At 43.9% G+C, this 22,012-nt stretch overlaps 1 protein-coding gene across 2 annotated transcripts in view; it reads left to right on the top strand.

Annotated features, from left to right (window-relative positions):
• The first annotated feature begins 14,117 nt into the window (after positions 1 to 14,117).
• Positions 14,118 to 22,012, top strand: part of MAML3 (mastermind like transcriptional coactivator 3) — a 434,383-nt gene continuing 426,488 nt past the window's right edge. For both annotated transcript variants that reach the window (XM_054484342.2, XM_054484341.2), the window contains exon 1: positions 14,118 to 15,462. In XM_054484342.2, coding sequence (XP_054340317.1) covers positions 14,995 to 15,462 — 468 coding nt within the window. In that variant the 5' untranslated portion in view covers positions 14,118 to 14,994. The remainder of the gene's footprint in view (positions 15,463 to 22,012) is intronic.

Here is a 22,012-nt window from a genome sequence, read left to right as displayed (position 1 = left end):
AGAGATTTTCTTTTCCCTTGGACATCCTGTATCTAATCCTGATGTGAAATTCCTTATGTTAACATTGACTTTAACTGACTCTGCTTTAGTTCTTAAGATTAAATTGTTAATTTAGTGACACTTATTTAGCTATATCACATAACTTATTCCTTAAGACATTGTGACTTCTCACTTTTCTGAATCTTCACTTTTGTTATTTCCTCTTTCTGGATGCCCTCTTCTTACCTGTGCCCCCTGCAAAATACCTATTTAAGATTCATGAGATGGCACCACACCGTCCTTGAATCTTTTCCTAAATAATTTAGGCAAATTTCAGACTACAAACATGGCCATTCGTTCGAAACTCTCTGTAAAGTCTCCCTCCCTTCCTTTCTTCCTTTCTCTCTCTTTTTCTTTCTTCCTAAAAAACAGAAAATTGGCCTGGCACGGTGGCTCATGCCTGTAATGTTCAGCACTTTGGGAGGCCGAGACAGGTGGATCATGAGGTCAGGAGTTCAAGACCAGCCTGGCCAAGATGGTGAAACGCCATCTCTACTAAAAATACAAAAAATTAGCCGGGCATGTTGGCGGGCACCTGTAACCCCAGCTACTCAGGAGGCTGAGGCAGAGAATTGCTTGAACCTGGGAGGCAGAGGCTGTAGTGAGCTGAGATCGTGTCACTGTACTCCAGCCTGGGTGACGGAGGGAGACTACATCTAAAAAAATGAAAGAAAGAAAGAAAGAAAGAAAGAAAGAAAGAAAGATAGAACAGAAAATGTTCAGTTTCTCTCTTTATTACATATGCATATACAATTAAAGCAATACAGAAAAGAATAAGGTAGTAAAAATCCCAGAGTGGTGATGTTTAACTAGCTTTCTGAAGTTTATTAGATTCATACACACAAAGTTACATGATTTCATAAAATGAGAGTATTTTTGTAACTTGTTTTCTAACCTGCTTTTAATTTTTTGTTTAAAAAAAGTATCTATTTATGCCAGGCACAGTGGCTCATGCCTGTAATCCCAGCACTTTGGGAGGCTGAGGCGGGCGGATCATGAGGTCAGGAGATCGAGACCATCCTGGCTAACATGGTGAAACCCCGTCTCTACTAAAAATATAAAAAATTAGCATGGCGTGGTGGCGGGCGCCTGTAGTCCCAGCTACTCGGGAGGCTGAGGCAGGAGAAAGGCGTGAACCCGGGAGGCGGAGCTTGCAGTGAGCCGAGATCGTGCCACTGCACTCCAGCCTGGGCAACAGAGCAAGACTCCGTCTCAAAAAAAAAAAAAAGAATTTATTTATTTTTAAATTGACAAAAATTGAATGTATTTATGGTGTACAATCTGATGCTTGAATATATGTATACATTACAGAATGATTCAATCAAGCTAATTAACATATATGCATTGCCTCACATGCTTATTATTTTTTTGTGGTGAGAACACTTAAAATCTACTATTGTAGCAATTTTCAAGTAAGAATACATTGTTATTAACTGTAATCACTGTGTTGTCCAAGTGAACTCTTGAGTTCATTTCTTCTAACTGAAATTTGTATCCTTTGACCAATATCCTCTTTTGTCCCACCCTGCCAGACCCTGTTAATTACATTTTTCTCTCTGTCTCAGTGAGTTTGATTTTTGAGATTCTACATGTCAGTGAGATCGTGTGGTATTTGTCTTTCTGTATCTGGCTTATTTCATTTAACATGATGTCTTCCAGGTTGATGAATGATATTCCATTGTGTATATACTGTATACCATATTTTCTTTATTCATCTGTTCATGGACATAAGTTGCTTCCATATCTTGGCTAATGTGAGTAATGCTGCAGTGAAGATGGAAATGCAAATATTTCTTTGACAAATTGATTTCATTTCCTTTGGATATATACCTAATGGTGGGATTGCTGGGTCATATGGTAGTTCTATTTTTATTTTTTTGAAGAACCGCCACATTGTTTTCCATAATGATGTACTAATTTACATTCTTACCAATAGTATATAACTTGCTTTTTAATATTAACAATATGCAATGGAGATCTTTTGATGTCAATCAATATAACTGAATATGTCTTAATAGTTGCTTATTTAAATGTTAATATACAATATATTTTATTTATCCAGGCTTCCAATAATGACATTCAGTTATTTTCACTAGTTTTACTATGATAAGTAATACAATGATTCGTGTGCAGCCTTATGTGTGTCTTTTAAATTGTTGCATATATTTCATTATTTGGATACAATACAATTTATTTAGCCAATCTCTAATATATTATATTATTTGGATATAATACAATTTATTTAGCCAATCCCTAACATATTTCATTATTTGGATATAATACAATTTCTTTAACCAATCCCTGATATATTTCATTATTTGGATATAATACAATTTATTTAACCAACCCCTAAATGATGGCTATCTCAATCACACTGTGTGTGTGCACATGCACGCACGTGCGCACACACACACACACACACAGAAAGAATAGAAGCAAGGGCCAGGCACAGTGGCTCACGCCTGTAATCCCAGCACTTTGGGAGGCCAAGGTGGGTGGATCATCAGGTCAGGAGTTTGAGACCATCCTGGCTAACATGATGAAACCCCATCTCTACTAAAAATACAAAAATTAGCCGGACGTAGTGGCAGCACCTGTAATTGCAGCTACTCGGGAGGCTGAGGCAGGAGAATAGCTTGAACCTCGGAGGCAGAGGTTGCAGTGAGCTGAGATTGCGCCACTTCACTCCAGCCTGGGTGACAGAGCAAGACTTCGTCTCAAAACAAAAAAAAAAAAAAAAAAGAAGAAGAAGAATAGAAGGAAGGAAATAAGGAAAATGTAGAAAAATGAAGAATTATTGGCTTATATAATGAAACTTCTATGGCACCTGGCTTTAGGCTCAGCTGGATCCAGGGCAGAAACTGTGCCAAGACTATCTCCATTTCTTGGTTCTGTTTTCTAGTGGGTTGGCTTTATTATCAAGCAAACTTTTTCCATGTTACATCAAAGCTGGCAACTTTAAGCTTCTATGATCCTTAACTTCTGGATTCCTAGAGGAAGAAATGTCCTTTTTTTTTTTGGTAATTCCAACAAGATTCCCAGAGGGAGCTTTAATTGGACCAGCCTGAGTCACTGTCTTTGAATCAATCACTATGATAAAGACAGACATGGCCTGGGTGAGCAACATGCCCCTGGGACCAGGGAATGTTCACCTTCCCTAGCCTTCTGCAAATTTCATGGGCTGAGAAGGTAGGTAGGATGGTTTTGAAAAAATACAAATGTGTTCTGTTACCAGAAGATACAGGCATGCTTATTGTGAAGCCAAAACCATCAATACTGAGGATGGATTAACATAGTTAAACACTAGTGCTTCTGTGGGGAAGTTTTTAATGATTACACATCTATGACATCTACCTGTAAGAAGGTGTTCATGGTTTGGAACCTCATTTTAACCAACATATGTTACACTGCTTCTCCATTCAGTTGGGGAAGATTCCTGCCCCTTGCCAATCAGACTTGTCTTCTTGCCTTTTTGCAACATCTGTTTGTTACTCATCCCATGGATGGCGAACAGAGTTGGTTCAATGAACTTTCACTGCCCTGGGCAGCTATTACTTCATCCCTGGGCCAGGTCTGTTCCTTAATGGTAGCTGAGGTATTATCGACTTTTTACGTCTTCTATGCTGAAGGTTCGTTGTTTTTTTGTTTTGTTTAGTTTTGTTTTTTGATTTTTTGAGACGGAGTCTCGCTCTGACGCCCGGGCTGGAGTGCAGTGGCAGCACCTCGGCTCACTACAACCTCCGCCTCTCGGGTTCAAGTGATTCTTCTGCCTCAGCCTCCTGAGTAGCTGGGACTACAAGCGTGTGCCACCATACCTGGCTAATTTTTTGTATTTTTAGTAGAGACAGGGTTTCACCGTGTTAGCCAGTATTGTCTAGATCCTTGATCTCCTGACTTCGTGATCCACCCGCCTCAGCCTCCCAAAATGCTGGGATTAGGCGTGAACCACTGTGCCTGGCAGTTTCTTTCTTTCTTTCTTTCTTTTTTTTTTTTTTTTAGTTAAAGACAGAAGCTCACTCTGTTATCCAGGCTGAAGTACACTGGAGCAAGATCATAGCTTGCTGAAACCTTGAACTCCTGGGCTCAAGCTATCCTCCCTCCTCAGCCTCCCACATAGCTGGGACTACAGACGTGAGCTGCCATGCTAGGCCTGAAGATTTTCTTTAAAAATAATTAATAGGAAAGGATGCAGAAGAAATGAAGAACATTCAGCCCAAAGCTGAGACCTTTGTTTTGAATCTCATGGGAACTAATAATACTCTAATTCTAAAATTGTTATATTTCACACTAGATTATTTTCTGGCATCAAAAGCCAGTGAGTAATCAGAAGCCTGACTGGACCAAAATATGTGGATGTCCTGGATAGGTTAACCATTTGGTGGACCTGACACCACTTCGGCATTAATACAATGGAGAAACTAAGGATAATGGAAGAGCCTAGGTCACTGATAGTTCTCTCTTCTCCATAGTCTTAAACTTGCATATCCCACTGAGTAAGACAAAAACCCTATATCAGGACACACCCTTCTTAGTAACCACCTACCTTTGCATGGTTCTAGGACCTCTCAAACTCTACGCCACCACTGCACCAGACAGATGATCCTAGTGTTTCTTCTGAACAGGGCCAGCCCTCTCCTGTATCATCCCCCCTTGACCCACCCTCCGCAGTTATAGTAAATTGTTTTTTCCATCTCCTCACACGCATACTTGGGCCATCCTTAAACCTTTCCAGCTCAGAGGAATGACAAGAAATTTGAGGGACCTGACAGTGCACAAGTGGATAAGTAAGCTTTGGAGCCAAAGTTAACCAATTTGGAGCCAGTGTGAACCACAGTGTGGTGACATTGAGAGGAGAAGTGGAAGAAGCAATCGTACGTGTGTGATGGAGACTGGGGGCTGGGCCAGGGAGGGAGAGATAGTTTGCCAGCAAAAACAAGATGACTCACAGAACTATTTTCAAACTCTTTTTAGCTGTGGAACCCTTTATTCAAAGCGTATCTTGCTCCAATTTGAAAAAGAAGGCAGCTGAGTTGAAGAGGAGCCAAGACCCAGCCCATTTCCCCCTTCCCATACAACAGCCCCTGAAACCCCTCGGAGGGAATTCTTAGGGCTCAACGGCTGAAAAACTGCTGACCTCAACTGTCTACTGGAGTAAAAGTGAAGAATGCAGTTTGTTCAGAGACAAACTGATGTTGCCTAGGCTTTGTTCCAATGTTAGAAAGGGAGGGCACAGCTAAGGAACAGACAATAGAAACCATTAAACAGATAGATACCTCAGGGCGATTTTTCATCAGACAATGAAAGTGATGCTTTGTGTTCTTCAACATTGTATCTTATTTTTACTTTCAAATAACATGTACAGGATGGGAAACCTTAGTGTTAATATTGGGGGTAATTCTCACTAAGCTTAGGTTAATTTTTTGTTTTCAAATTCTGTTTTTTCTAGTTTTGTTTTAACTGTGACAAACCTTTTCCTAGTCTCCCTTAAACTCTGCTCAATCAAGAACTGACTATACTTCCCTCTTGCTAGCCTATTGTATTATGTACATTTCCTTCTCACCACTAGATTGTTAAGCTCCCTTAGGGAGGAAAATGTTTCTTTTCATGTATGTATCCCTCACACCTACACAGGACTTGTCAATAGTTAATAAATATTTGCTAAATAAATGGCACTAGCAGAGACAGAATGGCTACGAGGCCCCTACGACAACAACCACCCCACAAATGGGAATTCAGACTGTGTGATGGTAGGTAAGAAAGAGGCTTTGGACCTGATTTGAATGCAAGTTATGTAAACTCTTTAAGCCTTTGTTTTCTCATCAATAAAATGGGAGTAATAACGTGGTGGAGTTACATCTTTCTCAGGCCTATAGTTGTAATTACCTTAAAATCCCCATGCCTTAGCTTGAACTGCTATAACAAAAATACCATAGACTATTAGCTGGGTGTGGTTGTGCGCACCTGTGGTCCAAGCTACTCAGGAGGCTGAGGTGGGAGGATTGCTTGTGCCCAGGAGGTCTGCAGTGAGCTCTGATTGTGCCACTGCACTCCAGCCTGGGCAACAAAGTGAGACTCTGTATCAAAACCAACCAACCAAACACTATAGACTAGAAGACTTAAATAACAGAAATTTATTCCATACAGTTCTGAAGGCTGGGAAGTCCAAGATCAAGGTGTGAGGCTGATTTGGTTCCTGGGGAAGGCTGTCTTTCTGGTTTGCAAGTGGACAGCTTCTTGCTGTGCCCTCACACAGCAGAAAGTGGGGGTGGGGTGGGGGGGGAAGCAACCTCTCTCCTGTCTTTTGTTATAAGGGCACTAATCTCATTATGAGGGCCCCACCTTCATGACAAATCACCTCTCTCAAGTCCCACATCGAAATACTATCACACTAGGGATTAGGGTTTCAGTGTATAAATTTTGGCAGGGGACACAAACTCAGTCCATAGCACTTTCTATCAACCATGAGGTAAAGTAAATCTAGTATACAGAGTTTGGCACATTCCTCTATAGACTCTTAGCAACTCCAAAATCTATAGCCCTCATTCCACCATTTATTTATTTATTTATTTATTTATTTAGCTATTTATTTATTTGAGACAGGGTCTCACTCTTGTCACCCATGCTGGAGTGAAGTGGCATGATCACAGCTCACTGCAGTCTCAACCTCCCTGGCTCAAGCAATCCTCCCACCTTGGCCCCACACGTAGCTGGGACCACACGCCTGCCACCATGCCTGGCTCATTAAAAAATATTTTTAGAGATGGGGTCTCACTATATTGCCCTGTCTGGTCTCAAACTTTTGGGCTCAAGTGATCCTCCCACCTTGGCCTCCCAAAGTGCTGAGATTACAGCCACCACCTCCAGCCTCTCCATTGTTTATTTGAGTATGGATGAAGTAGATGGACCCATTGAATTAAAAATAAATGTATGTTTATTGCAGCACTATTTACAATAGCAAAGACTTGGAACCAACCCAAATGCCCATCAATGATAGACTGGATAAAGAAAATGTGGCACGTATACACCATGGAATACTATGCAGCCATAAAAAGAATGAGTTCATGTCCTTTGTAGGGACATGGATGAAGCTGGAAACCATCATTCTCAGCAAACTAACACAGGAACAGAAAACCAAACACCGCATGTTCTCACTCATAAGTGGGAGTTGAACAATGAGAACACATGGACACAGGGAGGGGAACATCACACACCGGGGCCTGTTGGTGGGTGGGAGGCAAGGGAAGGGAGAACATTAGGACAAGTACCTAATGCATGCAGGGCTTAAAACCTAGGTGATGGGTTGATAGGTGCAGCAAACCACCACGGCACATGTGTAACAAACCTGCACGTTCTGCACCTGTATCCCGGAACTTAAAAGAAAAAAAAAAGAGAACACACACACACACACACACACACACACACAGTAAAAATAGTTTTAAGGCTTAAAAAAAATATATATATATATACATATATATATAAAATACGCTTTTTTCTTTTTCTTTTTTATTTAACAAACCAGAAGGCATAGTTTAATTCATGTGTGTTAAAAGCACATTTGGGCCAGCTCTGGTTTCCATACATCCTAGGGTTGTTGGGAATATTACATTGGTTAATGTATGGAAAATGCGTTGGCCAGTAGCCGACACCTGGCTGTGATGTACAACAAATGTGAGCCCCTTCCCCACCTGACAGACAGCCAAGTGCAGTTGGGGTGAGGGGATCTAAGAGGCTGGCTCTACTCTGCCTCTCTTCCACCTCTGCACCTCTCCAAGTCAATTTATAGAATACCCCAAACCCAGAGACACGGCATTTTGAAATATAAATCATATCGTACTATGATTTTCTTATATTGCATTCAAACAGTTTCTATGGGATGGCAGTGCAGTGCTGCTCTCCTCAGGGCTATTGCCTGGCACTGGCCACACACAAGTCCCTTTCTGATTTTGTAACTTTGGTAAATTGTGTGCTACCATTCCCTCTTTCATTTATGTGTCCCCCACATACAGTTACAGAGTTCTGTCATGGACAGCCCTGTTAGGTCCCAAGACCAATAAAACAAAAGTGAGAACTAGACAGGTAAATAAACAATTATAATAGAGTGTGATAATATAAGTACGAAAACAGAAAAATGCCCACTATTCTCAGAGCACTGAGAAGGTGGCTAGCTCAGAGTGGGGGCTGAGGGAAGCATGGCCAGAGACAGCTTTCTACAAAAATGACTCCTCAGCTATAACCCCTCTGCAGCAACAAACTTCTGTTAAAATGAGATCTGGGTAAAACACAGTAATTTTATTTTATTTTATTTTATTTTTTTGAGACGTAGTCTTACTCTGTCACCCAGGCTGGAGTGCAGTGGCCATCTCGGGTCACTGCAACTTCCGCCTTCCAGGCTCAAGTGATTCTCCTGCCCCAGCCTCTCGAGTAGCTGGGATTACAGGCTTGCGTCACCATGGCTGGCTAATTTTTATATTTTTAGTAGAGACGGGGTTTCACCATGTTGGCCAGGCTGGTCTTGAACTCCAGACCTCAAGTGATCCACCTGCCTCGGCCTCCCAAGGTGCTGGGATTACAGGAGTGAGCCATCGCCCCCAGCCAAAACACAGTACTTTCAGTTTTGTAAAAAGGTAGAGTCTTAAAATGAGAAGGAAACTTAGGAACTTGGTTACATGTTTCTTCCATAGCTGGGTTCAAATTGGGTCTCTGCCATTTTCAAGCTGTGTGGTTTGGGGAAAGTTCTTTAAGTTTTCTGTGCCTCAGTTTCTATATCAGTGAAATAGAGGATAACAATAGAACCTGGAATAGAGCAAATTTTCACTGACTGTTGGCCATCAGAATTATTTCTAAGGTTAACAGTTTAGCTGATTATGGGCCTTCAATAAATTTAAAAATTCATAAATATTTTCTTTCAGAAGTCTTCAGCTTTGTATATGAAAGCCAGACATTGTTCAAGTCAGATGCCTTATTATATTAAATTATTTAACCGTCAGAGTAGAAATATATATGAAACAGAATGAGAGACTTTTAAAAAATTTCTCTGCCATGGACTTTAGATAACCTTTCCCCTAATAACCATGAAACCATTATATACATATTAAAATACATGAATAAGAAAATAAATCCTATTAATTCATACTCCTCTCAAAATTTATGACATGGTCTAGGACTTAGTAAACCCCTTCTTAATAAAAAATGAGAATTAACAACATACACAGAATCTTGCGAGAGGTATTTAAATACTTAAGGAAGCAAATTTTTGAAACACCCCTAGTTCATGAGGCATGTCACCTATATGCAAGTAGTTCACTAGGTAAAAGGAGATCATTAAAATAGCTCCAAGAGGCCAGTTTTGTTAGGCTAGACAGAGTGCATGCTCCAAATGTAATGAAAATCTATAGCTTTAAAGATATTACATAATCAAGATTTTCAGTTAAATAAGGCCAACCTTTTCTCCTAATAAGGAGGTCTTATTACACAGGGATAGATATTAATATAACATACTCAAAGTACTAATGCTGAAAAAGGCTAGTCAAATTCACCCTTTTGGGATTTTGCCTTTGTGTTGCTACTTCCTTAATATTTAAAGGTCAGAATTCACATACCCAGCTGAGGTTAGGAAGGCCCGGGAGATCTGGACTAGTGATTCTGGTAGAGCAGATGGCAAGGGCTGTGTGGTCGTTGACTTAGGCTACGTGCCCAGGCAATTGTTGTAAATTTAAGTGGATTTAGAACTGCCTTCAGTTGTCACTCTCTCCTACACCACAGAGCTTTCTAGAGTGTGTTCTATTCTGTGGGACATAACACGATTTTGGCAATGTTAGGTTAAACAAAGTTAAACATGCTTTGCTTCAAGATTTCTTGTGACCTTCAATGTGGTAATAACTCTTTGGAGAGATGCAGTACAGAACATGTCCTAAACTTACTTAGCTCAGAAGCCTTTCTGGTAAAGCATCTTACGGAACCAAGTTTTTCAGACACACTTCTGAAAACGCTATAATAATACATCCACCGCATTGCCAAAGTAAACAGTGTAAATCAGCTGAAATCCTTTTAATGGCAGCCATTGTCCCAAGGATATAGTCTAAACTGGATGGCCTTGAACAATCCAGGTCCTGCTTGTCTCCCCAGCCTCCATCTCATTTCTCATCACACCCTTTCACACTCACAATCCTGTGAGAAGGAACTACTGGTGGATTTTTTTGGAGATGGATTCTTAGCTCCTCCAAGCATGCACTCTTTTGCTTGTTCCTACACCCACTCTGTATTAGTTCCATTATGGCACATACTGCCCTGATTCTAGTTGGCTGTCATTGAGGTTGGGACTGTGTTCTATACACTGTTATGATGCTGTTCACCCAGTGCCTACCACAGTGTGTGGCACACAGAAGGCCATAAATATATTCATGGAATTATTGAAATGATACCTATTGCTAGACAGCTGAGGGCACATCCCCCGCTTGCTAGTAATTTAGGAGTGCCTGGGCCCCACTTTGGAAAGATATAAAGGTTTGGTTGCTCATATGTGGGCAGCAGAGGGTTCCTATTCTTCTTTAGCCACAAGATACTCTTTTATGAAAGCAGATCTATTGATCCACAGTAAGAGGGAAACAGAAGTGGCACATAGACTGGAATTTCCGCACAAAGGTCTCTTTCTTGTCACTGGGACACTAGGCCCTCTCAGGTGAATATAGGAAGATGACACAGACTTGGTGTAAAGGAAATGGAACCTGGTTGAACTCCTCAGAACTGCCAACTTTGGCTCAGAGCCAGGACCGCAGGATAACCTGGTGTAGGTACTTATTCATCAAGCCCTTCTTTCCTTGGCATCCACAGAGATATCATCACAGTTGGGGATGCAGTCATAGTAATTTCTTTTTCATCACTGCTATGGCATCTCAATTATTATTATTTTTTTGTCATTCAAGAACAATAGCATTGATGCTGTGTCTACCGCTTTCATCCTGAAGTTTTGCCTTGTGGCAGGCTCACAGAAAAGACAAAGATGGTCATGCTATCAGTGTCCTGCTGTGAGAAAGGACTAAAATTGCTTCTCCAGGACTTGGATTTCTCTATGACTTTCAAGGAGTTCTTTAGGAAGGTGACCGACAAAGCTGGAAACCTTGCAGGATCATATCATGAGATCCGGAAGTAGCCAGCATAAAGGTCTCTGTTTCTTCTAAGGTCACTGGAGTAGATCAACATCTCTAATTCGGGGTGACTGGCATACGTTGCTCAACATGCAAGCCTTGTTTGCTTCTTGCTTCTTTCTTCTAATCTTCCTGCACAATGAGAATGGGGTTTCTGACCTCTGTATGTCACAGTAGAGTCCTGCACAGGTCGGCTTCTCACAGATTCTTCCCCTCTGGCCATCACACAGTTTCACAGTTCTTCCTTTCCCCACATCTGGGGCTTGGAGCTTGTGGCTGCCACTCCCATTTTGGAGAGATAAAAGACGGGTGCCTGTGTGTGTGCTTGTTTGTGTGTACACATGTAACAGTTTTTCTTTTGGGTATAGCCCATTCATGCACTAAAACCAGGCAGCAAAGTATACTGTGGTTGTACAAGAAGAGCTTCATTTGTCATTGGGGAACTCTGTGGTAAAACCACAAAGTGTGCTGTCCCACCTGCTGGTTCCCCAAAGGGAAGGATGCAAATTCTTGTGTCTTTTTGGTTTCCCTTCATGGTAGGAGACGTAAACAGCTTGAAGGGAATACATGGTGCTGCTATTGTTGTCATTTTTTCCCCAGAATGAGAAACTCTCAATGAATAATTAAATTCTGAGTCACAGGAAAAAGCTAAAATGAGAACCCAAGTCTCAAAAACTAAAGACCCAGTGCTTAAGACCCTCAAATTTGTTGCCTCTGTAAATCAAGCTGCAGTCTTTTATGGGTGATGGAGGCAAGTGAAGGAGGAGGGATAACAATTAAACTACAGTGTGGCCGGGCGCAGTGGCTCACACCTGTAATCCCAGCACTTCGGGAGGCCAAGGCAGGTGGATCATCTGAGGTCAGTAGTTTCAGACCAGCCTGGCCAACATGGTGAAACCCCATCTCTACTAAAAATACAAAAATTAGCCGGGTGTAGTGGCGTGCACCTGTAATCCCAGCTACCCAGGAGGCTCAGCCAGGAGAATCACTGGAACCCGGGAGGCAGAGTCTGCAGTGAGCTAAGATGGCGCCACTGCACTCCTCCAGCCTAGGCAGCAGAGCAAGACTCCGTCTCAAAAAAAAAAAAAAAAGGAATTAAACTACGGTGAAGAGGGAGCAAAGCGAATGCAGAGTCATAGCTTACCCTCTGTGGTGAAGCCATGTGTTTCCTGAGTTAATAAAGATATTATTTAGTGAATATGTGAAAAAGATAAAGGCCACTTTGCTACCTCTTTTTCTAATTTCTTAAAATTCTCTACATATTTTCAGTCTGAACGGACTCTTTTGCTACAGACCTAGTCCAGTTAAATTTTCTGACTGCGACTTGAAGAAGGGCAGTTTGTTACAGAAATTTGTACATTAACTAAATAGCCTTCAGAAAAAGTATGGCAACTTCAATGAAATATACACTCTCTTAAGTTGGTTTTACTGCTTGGAGGTAGCCTCACACCGTATTAAATATTTTGCTGCCCATTTTACCGTACATCCAGTGAATATTAAAAATATCGTTCACTATATAGAACTGATTAATTGAAGAAAAATATAGCTTCTTATCGCTGACATTATGAGGTTAGAAATAGCATCCTGTGCTAATCTGCAATGCCAAGAAATGAAGATGGTTTAAATCAGATCTCATGACTAATGCATAAGATCCAAAGTTCTTTTATTCCTGGCTATTTTAGAAAACTGGAGTGTATTTTTACCCTAAAAACTAATTCTTAAGATTTATTGAAATAATACAAAATGACTTATAATTAACATCTCACAATCAAGATTTATAGTTTACTGATTATTAGAGAAATGATAATTTCTCCATCTTAATTTTTAAAAATATGTATATGCAATGGTTTAAGTCCATACTCAAGAATATTTGATCCTTAGTTGTTGTTATTTTTGTTTTTAGATAATATCGGGAAAGATAATGTGCTTTAATAAAATGGAAAGTTTAGATTGATTTCTGCAGTTGCTAGTCCATTTTAATTGTACTTATTGTGAATTCATTGAAATGGAAAGAAATATATCCAGCAATAAAGTAGGCCTGTTATTTTTGCTTGTTTTTGTTTTGGTCATGACAAACTGTGAAGTGCTGTGGTTTTTCTATAGTTCTAGTCCATGAAATCTGCAATCTTTCCACTTGATTTACGAAGGACCTTAATTACTGCTGTCATTAGCACCTAGTGTTCAAAACAGTCTGTTTAAATGTACTGTTAGTCTCACCTCCAAGTCCCTGCTTGCTTTATTTTTTTCCAAGGGTAAGTAAAACAATAATTGACTTAGTAACAACAATCATTATGTACAGTGAATTAAATAATATTACACATTTTTGATGCCTATTTCTATTTATTTAGAATTTGGTATTTGTGTGTTCAGTCTGGCCTAGACTTGGAACAAGTGTCCGTAAGTAGCGCTGTTACTAGCGCAGACTTATTACCTGGGTTTTAAAAACAAGTCACTCATTTGCCTTTTTCTTTCCACATGGATAGGGATGACAGACAACTGCTGTAAAGCTTCAATGTTTCTGCCTGGTCATGCACAGTTCTGCAATATAATGCATAAATGTATAACAACAACTTGGGATCGCTTGATACTTCCCTTGGAATAAGGAAACCCTACCAGGCGCGTCCCCGCGCACGCGCGCGCGTACACAGACACACGCACTCACACACGCTCTCACGCACACACACAGGTCAAAAGTTGATTTATTTCTGAGATCCCCCCAGAATCTTTCTTCTCTCGGTCGCCGGCGGCTCTGGGCTCCTCGGCAGGGCGGTAGTGTGGTTGGGGGCGTGGGAGGGGCGCCGGGCGCCGAGGCGATGGAGGCGGGAGCCGGGTGCTGGTGCGTGCCGCGCCCGCTCCTGCCGGGTGAGAGTCCGGGCCGGGTTTTGCGCCGTGTCCGCAAGCTGTCTCACGGCCTCCAGCCGCCGCCGCTGCCGTGTTTACTGAGCTCGCGCGTCCTGATATCACTCCGCTGGCATGGAGGTGGAGGAGGAGGTGGAGGAGCGAGAGGAGGAGGAGGAGGCGGCGGCGGCGAGCAGTTGATCATTGTGATGGTGGCAGGAGCAGCGGCGGCAGCGGCAGCCCAGCCGAGCGTTAGGTGCTGCTCTCCGCGCGGCGTTTTGCAAAGGACTTCACCGATCTACTTTTGCAGTCGCCTCGGACTGTCCATGTGTTTACTTCCCCCAGCCCGAGGATTCGATATCTAGGTTCCTGTGAAATGCAACTGAGCAGCCAAAGTACTTTGAGAACACGGGGCGGCATAAACACCAAAACTTTTTTGTGGAAGGAAAATGCAATAAGCAAGCTTGCCGTTTTCCGATGCGGTGTGGAGTGAGTGTGTGTCGCGCGTGTCCGCACTGGAGGCATATGCTTGTGTGTGTACATGGGGTGTGTTTTTCGGTATGTAGGGAGAAAATGCTTGCCAACCACCGGAAATCTCCTGGAATTTATTAGAAAATAATGGATTATAAAAAGAAGGCAGGCGAGGAGCGGATCTCCCCTTGAGTTGCAACCCGATTTGCTGCTGGCTCAGTTTGTTGTGATTCTTTTTGTTGATAGGTGTCTGATGGTATTCCGATAACGTTCCCCCCTTTTCTTCCCCTTGAGCTTTTACAGTTTAAAAAAAGGAAACAAAAACCACCCCAAAATCTACCCCCCCTTTTTTTTTCGCCCCGTCGGGATCGCCGTTTCCATCCATGTGCTTGCGTCTCCCCCGCGTTCCACTTAAACTATTTTAATCCTTGGACCCAAGGAGGAGGCTGATAGGGGGGTGGATAAAAAAAGTTCTTCCAAAATAGTGTGCCCGGGGAGCAGGATGGGGGATTTCGCAGCCCCCGCTGCTGCCGCGAATGGCAGTAGTATTTGCATCAACAGTAGCCTGAACAGCAGCCTCGGCGGGGCCGGGATCGGTGTGAATAATACTCCCAATAGTACTCCCGCTGCTCCGAGTAGCAATCACCCGGCAGCCGGTGGATGCGGCGGCTCCGGGGGCCCCGGCGGCGGTTCGGCGGCCGTTCCCAAGCACAGCACCGTGGTGGAGCGGCTCCGGCAGCGCATCGAGGGCTGCCGGCGGCACCACGTCAACTGCGAGAACAGGTACCAGCAGGCTCAGGTGGAGCAGCTGGAGCTGGAGCGCCGGGACACCGTGAGCCTCTACCAGCGGACCCTGGAGCAGAGGGCCAAGAAATCGGGCGCCGGCACCGGCAAACAGCAGCACCCGAGCAAACCCCAGCAAGATGCGGAGGCTGCCTCGGCGGAGCAGAGGAACCACACGCTGATCATGGTGAGGGCGCACGGGCAGCGGGCTTGCTGCGCGCGTTGGGGGTGGTGGTGGGGGGGGCGCGTGGAGCTTCTTACATGGGGGTACAAGGGTCTGATTTGCACGGTGGGTGAGGTGGGCTGAAGCCTAAGGGTTAATGTCAACTTTTCTTACGGAAAAAGCTGCCGTCGCCGCTACCTGTTAATCTGTCAGGGTTGTCAGATTTGGGGAGGAGGGGGCGAGAGGGGAGAAGCCAGTCACGACTGCGAGGGGTGGAGGGAGCCTAGAGGAGCTTCGCAGTGAGGTGCTGGAAAAGTTTCCCCCCTTCCCTTTCTTAGATACCGATTTGAAACAGTGAACCCCTGAGTTGAAACCTTGCTCCTCCTCTTCGCCGCTCCCCACCCCACCTCTAGCCGCGCCGCCTCGCCTCCCCAGACCCGTCCCCCTACGCCCACCCCTCTCAGCACATCCGCCGGGTGCGTGGAGATATTGATGCTGTCGCAGGTTCTGGGCGGGCACCAGGCCCTCAACCCCTAGGGGGAAGCGGGGTAGGAGAGCCTCTCGCCTCCTCTCCCCAGCTCACCCGCTTTGGGCTGAGAAAGTCTGAGAGTTTTGTGAATGAACTTTGAAGTGGGTGAGAAACGAGCGAGGGTGGCTGCGCGCGGGGGTGCTCGCGGGAGCGCGCGCGGATGCGGGGCGCGGGTGCGCTCCGCTCTTTGCTCGCGACTCGGGGCTAGCCCGGCAGGTGGAGCGGCTGGGAGGGTTAAGAGGGGAGCGGCCTGGAGGGGGCGGGAGGGGAAAGCAACACCCAGGGTTTGCGCCAAGAGGCCCCACCACACAACTTCGCTTGGTATTCTTTCCTTTTTTCCTTTTAAACTTGTGTGCACGGAGTCTTTCTCCGCTTGGCGCCCCCCGCCCCGCTACCCGCCAACTTTGGGGGCCTGCCTGATAAGCCCAGAGCAATGGAAGGAAGGTAGCAGGGAGGTAAAAGAGGCTTAAATGACTGGGTGGGCGGGTTCGAGGTAGGATGAGCAGCCAATGGCTTAACTTCTCCAGGAGGAAGGGGCAGTTCCCACCCCCCAAGCCGGAGGTTAGAATCCTTTCTCTTATCTTCCCTCTCCGGTTCTTTTGCTTTCCTTTCTGGGTGAGGGGAGGCCGGAAGCTTGGGAAAGGTGTCTGCGCCCCCTCCCCCACCGCGCCGCCCGGGTGCTGGGTGGGCGAGGCGACGGGAATCCTGGAGCGTGCTGGGGCCGCGCGCCTTCGCCTGTTTGCCGTGCAGACCGCCCAGCGATCGGCGGCGCTGAGCCCGGCAGGGGCGGCCCTCCCGTCGTGCGGTTTAGAAATCGCACACGTTCCGGGTCTGTGAGTCCCCGGCGCCGGGGTGCTGCCAGTGCTGCCGCGGGCTTTCGCCGGGCGCTCGGGCTGGCGCTTGGTGACAAAGAGTCGGCTTGGGGGAGGGGAGGCGACGCCGCAGCGCTCGCTTCCCCCGTCCCCCCACCCCGCACGTGAAGAGGAAAAATTTGTTTATCTTGGGCTTCAAGAATCCTTTCCTCCTCCCAGTTCTCCGAGGGCGCTCAACCCCTCCTCCCTCCCCTCCCAGGTCGGCGCGATCCTGCCCAGTCCCGCCGGCAGCACCTTCCCTCCTCCTCTTCCTCCTCCCCCTCCCCTTCCTCCTCCTTCCTCCTCCCTCCTCCTCCAGCCACTCTTGCCCGCTTTCTCCCTCCCTTTTGGAACGTGGCCGTGGGGGAGGGAGCGGGAGGCGCTTTGTCCGCCTCGCGGCCCAGCTCAGCCTCCGGGGCCGCTGGGCTGGGAGGGGTGCTGCGCCCCGTGGCCCTGCCCCCTCCATCACGGCTGTCCCCGCCCCGCCGCGCCCCCCATGCCCCCGCCTCCCTCCTCTCCGCTCCCCCTGCGGCTGAGCCTGCCCCGAGCGCGAAGAAGGGGCCGTCTCGGTTGGTTTTGAGGAAGAACGACAGTCCCAGAGTCGGGGGAGGGTCTCGCTTTACAAACAGGAAGCCGAAAACCACTGACACACTGTAGCTTTTCTGATTGTAGCTGGAGGCGGGACCGGTCCTGCATCTCGACTGTAGCTCCGGTCCCTTTCTCCAACCTATTTCTCTCCCAGCCCCCGCCTCCCTAGCGCCCTTCCACGGAGGAGGAGATTCACTTTGTGAACCTGAGACTGAGAATTTAAGAGGCACTGAAGGTTTCATGCCTGCCCACCCCGCGTTCTCTTTTCGTGTGTTTGTACACCCCACGCGCATGGATTGCGGAGAAATGGGCTCCTTTCGGGAGGCTCCAAAATTCCTTTGCCACAGAATCTCTCACAACCTTTGGGGATCAAGGACTGCTGTGGCGTTTACCTCGCCAGCTGGGCGACCCTGGAACAAAAGCCAGTGCCGTTCCCAGTGCCGGGTCTCTGGACACGGCAAGATGAGTAGAGTTTGCGACCAGAAACTTTTGGTGTTTGGGTTGTGTTCTCTGGTTTCCGCCCTGGTGGAGGGAGGGCTCGGGTGCGCGCGCCTGATTTGTGATACACTCGCAGGTGGAAGCAAGCCCAGCCTCCTGACCTTACTGGGAAGAAGACAGCAAGCCCAAGCCACAGCTTACTTTTGAAAATAGAAAGATAATGCTTGCTTCAATAGACAGAGACTATTGATTTCAGCTGTAGATTTCATAGTGAATTCCAGTTTAGTAAATTAGCAACAGATAGACTTGAAAGATGACTGCCTGAAAATAAAATTTTCTATCATTTTATGACAATGATTTAGCCTGTTGATTAGACTTACGCATTAATAAATGCCAGGGCTATGTACAGAATAGGAGTGTATTTTAGCTTCAGCTGTTTCACATGCATCTCTCACTGGTATGTGTGATGAGTGTGATGAATGTAATGTAAGCCTTAACTCTTAAGCAGAGTTGCCGGTAAATTCTGTGTACCAAAAAAAAAAAAAAAAAAAAAAAGAAAAAAAAAAAAAGACACATGCCCTACAAGTTATATTTCCTTTTAAAATAATTAGTTTAAAAGTTAACCTTGGCCTCTGAGAGTATTTTAACAGTCTGTATTGAGGTAAAATCTCAAAAATAGAGGTTGTAAAGAAAACATTGCTCTTCATTTTCTTGAATTGACTGCAGGATTATAGTTGTACTCCAGTGAGGCACAAAACAATTAAATGTAGTTCTCAGATTGGGCGCTCTATTTGGAAAGCCCTAAAGAAAAACAATGATCACCCACAACCAAATAATAATAACGGTGATATAAAAATAAAGATGAATAGGATTCTTTACTGTTTTATTGGTATTGTTTACTTTCTAAGGACCAATATGTCCAAAGTACTGAATATGATTATCTTTCTGCCTCGCTTGGATTAAGAAGGCAGTCTAATGAGGGCTTTGCCTCTTTTGATTTGTTTTCCTATCTTACACAAGAATGGGCATGAAAAACAACAACAACAAAAAATAGCAAACAAAAAGCAGAGTGGGTGAGGGGTAAAAAATTTTCCTTGGCTCCAGGCTGCCACAGAGGGGGCTGGGTTCTGTGTGAGTCCTCACCAGCCCTGTTGATAGTGGGTGGCACAGACCTAGGTTTGAAGCTGCACTACCTCAGGTATTAGGTCCGTTCTGAACATGTAGTCAAATGATCCCATCCCAACCACCACCACTTTATTGACATAGAAGTTTTTTTCTTCGCCTCAGAGACTTGGTGAAAATTATTGACTTCACCTATCAGAGAGCCTCAGTTGAAAAGATGGCTTTTAATTATTTGTGGTAACAAAAGGGGGCATTGTTTATTTGCTGTATTTGGAACAGAGGTCCTGCTTAAAATTTTAAGGTAAATTTCAATTGACAAGTACATTTTCAAGCTGAGCAGGCACATCAAAAAGCATGACAGTGCACAGTTTTCAAAATTTTAAAATGGTGATAGTCTTACTTGACTTAGATAAGACCCATATTATTTTCATGACCTCTTCACTATATTAGCACCATCGTAACTTTCAGAGTGTGCTTAATTTATATACAGCTTACAGACTGCATAAATCTATGTGACCCCTGTTCTGAAGAGCTTATCACAAAAAATTCATAACATGCATTTGATAATAAATGCGTTATTACCGAGTATTGGAGACAACTACAACCCATCCAAAATGTTCCATCCGTTCCTGGAATAGATTCAGGAAATGTCAACATATTAGTCCACTGCTAAATCTCCTTATATATGAATCTGGCTTCCCATTTCTTACCCTGTTGAAGGTAAATTACTGGCTCTGTGTCAATTTTTTTGGCAAGTTCGTATTACCAAGCTGTTTCTACATCTTCCCTATGATAACCTTTTCTTCGGCTTATCCTGTTCTGCCGCTAGCATGGGTAACAGGACAGTCTTTCGGAAAGCTTTCCATTGCCCAACACAGCGTGCCTTAAGTTTGTGGAAAACTTCTTGAAATTTCGTTTTTTCTGTCCTTCATATGTATTTTTTTCTTTTAATTCTCAAGAAGCATTTTTTAAGCTCCAATACATATTTAATTCTGTTATGTTCTTTGGTTGTGGTACATTTTATTTAGTACTGGGCCGCCAGTGGTCAGAAAAGTAGAAGCAGAGTTAGTTAAGCATTAATCATAATCTACAAAATGCTCTTCAAGCTGAGTTCCTTCCCAGGGAAAGCCACGTTTTCAGGAAGCTAGTATGCTTGGTACTTTCTATCCTGTCTCATTAGAATTATAAGGGCAAACTTTAGAATCTTTTTCAGGATTCCTGCCACCTGATAGGAGAAAAATGGGCAGTCCTGGTACATAGTTTACTGACATCTCTGGAAGAAGAAGGATGAGGAATTTAAATTAAAATAGAGTTATATAGAGTTATTTTCTGAATATCGCTGTGACTAATGGCCAATTGTTGTTAAAGAAGTTTTCCTGCCCATTTGGTTGAGATAGGAATATAAGGCATTTCTCTCCCTCATGCATGCACGTGCACACACACACACACACACACACACATATTCACTCATTCACTCACTCACCCTGGTGTGAGTGTCATAGAAGGGATCCAGTGTAAGAACCTGTTTTGCACGTTAGATAGTAATTCTTGGATATATTTGAAGTACTTGTGTGATTACTGTTCCCTGTTAAGTAACAGTCTTGTCTTATACTCTTGAGCTTAAAAAGGCTAAATTCTGTTGTCTTTTTCCACATTACCCATCTTGGAGAACTGTGAAATCAATCAGACATCAGACTCTTATAAAGAGGAACATATTTAAAACTCACTGTCAAGATTTTCATAGTGTCTACCTTTTAAGTCTCCCAAATAGCTTTACATTTTTCACTCTATTATTCAAAGGCTGATTATTGAGTTTTCAGATCGTCTGGCTGCTTGCTTTGTTTTTCCTTCCCCCACCTGCTGCCAACCTTTTGGTCTTTTCAGTGATCTTTAACACCGTTATCAAAGAGTGGGAAGAAGCAATAAGAAGAGAAGAAATTTAATTTTGGTTCTCCTGACTCTCAGAACTAATGAAACAATCAGATACAATACCATTTTGGATTTAGTATGGATTTGTCTTTATTCTTACTTAGCACAAATAATAAAGACTGAGTTTCTAATTTCATTCATTCATTCAGCAGCATTGGTACATTGTCCATAGTGTTTCATGGAAGTTAAAATACTAAATCACGCTCTTGCATCCAAGACTTTGACAATATATATTCTCTGTAGATTTTCAGTATTATTCTAGCCAGATTCAAGGGCATAACAGAATTTTTTTTTTTTTTTGAGATGGTGTCTCACTCTGCCGTCAGGCTGGAGTGAAGTGGTGCAATCTCAGCTCACTGCAAGCTCTGCCTCCTGGGTTCAAGTGATTCCCCGGCCTCAGCTTCCCGAGTAGCTGGGACTACAGGCATGTACCACCACGCCCGGCTAATTTTTTGTATTTTAGTAGAGACGGGTTTCACCATGTTGACCAGGATGTTGTTGATCTCCTGACCTTGTGATCTGCCCACCTCAGCCTCCCAAAGTGCTGGGATTACAGGTGTGAGCCACCACGCCCGGCCAGATTTTTAAAAATCAGTATAGTCATTGGTGCTAACGACAGCAGTTTCAGGCTTCAGGGTGTTATATCACCTTTCCATGATTTTTAAGGGAAATATTATAATATGCTTTACTTTTCTGTTGTTTCAAACCAATTTGACATTGGTATCTGCAATATAAGTTAATTTGCAGATGACTGCTCCAAAATTACAGGATCCCCCCACAAATTAAATTTTTATTACAAATACAACCTGCTTTCCAGACAGATTCCAAAAATTCACTATTCAGTTTTGTGACTTGGAAATGTAGCTTCTGAAAAATCAGCTGTCACCAAGAACTGATTAATTTAGTTTAATTTTTTTGTTGTTTAAATCTAAGAAAGTTTAAAAAACAAAAGAAATAGGGTTAGATAAAATTACGCAGAAAATGGAGTTGAGGGCCTGCTGTATAATAAATACTTAAAGATCATGGGGTTCCATTCAGTGGATCAGAGAAGGAGCACACTTTTTTTAAAGTCTATTTGGCAATTCCATCTGTTAAACAGCGGAGGGGTTTTTGAGTT

This window comes from Pongo pygmaeus, chromosome 3 (assembly GCF_028885625.2).
Source record: "Pongo pygmaeus isolate AG05252 chromosome 3, NHGRI_mPonPyg2-v2.0_pri, whole genome shotgun sequence".
NCBI classification, from domain to species: Eukaryota; Metazoa; Chordata; class Mammalia; order Primates; family Hominidae; genus Pongo; species Pongo pygmaeus.
Note: the sequence above shows the minus strand (reverse complement) of the source record. Positions and strands in the feature narration are given on the sequence as shown.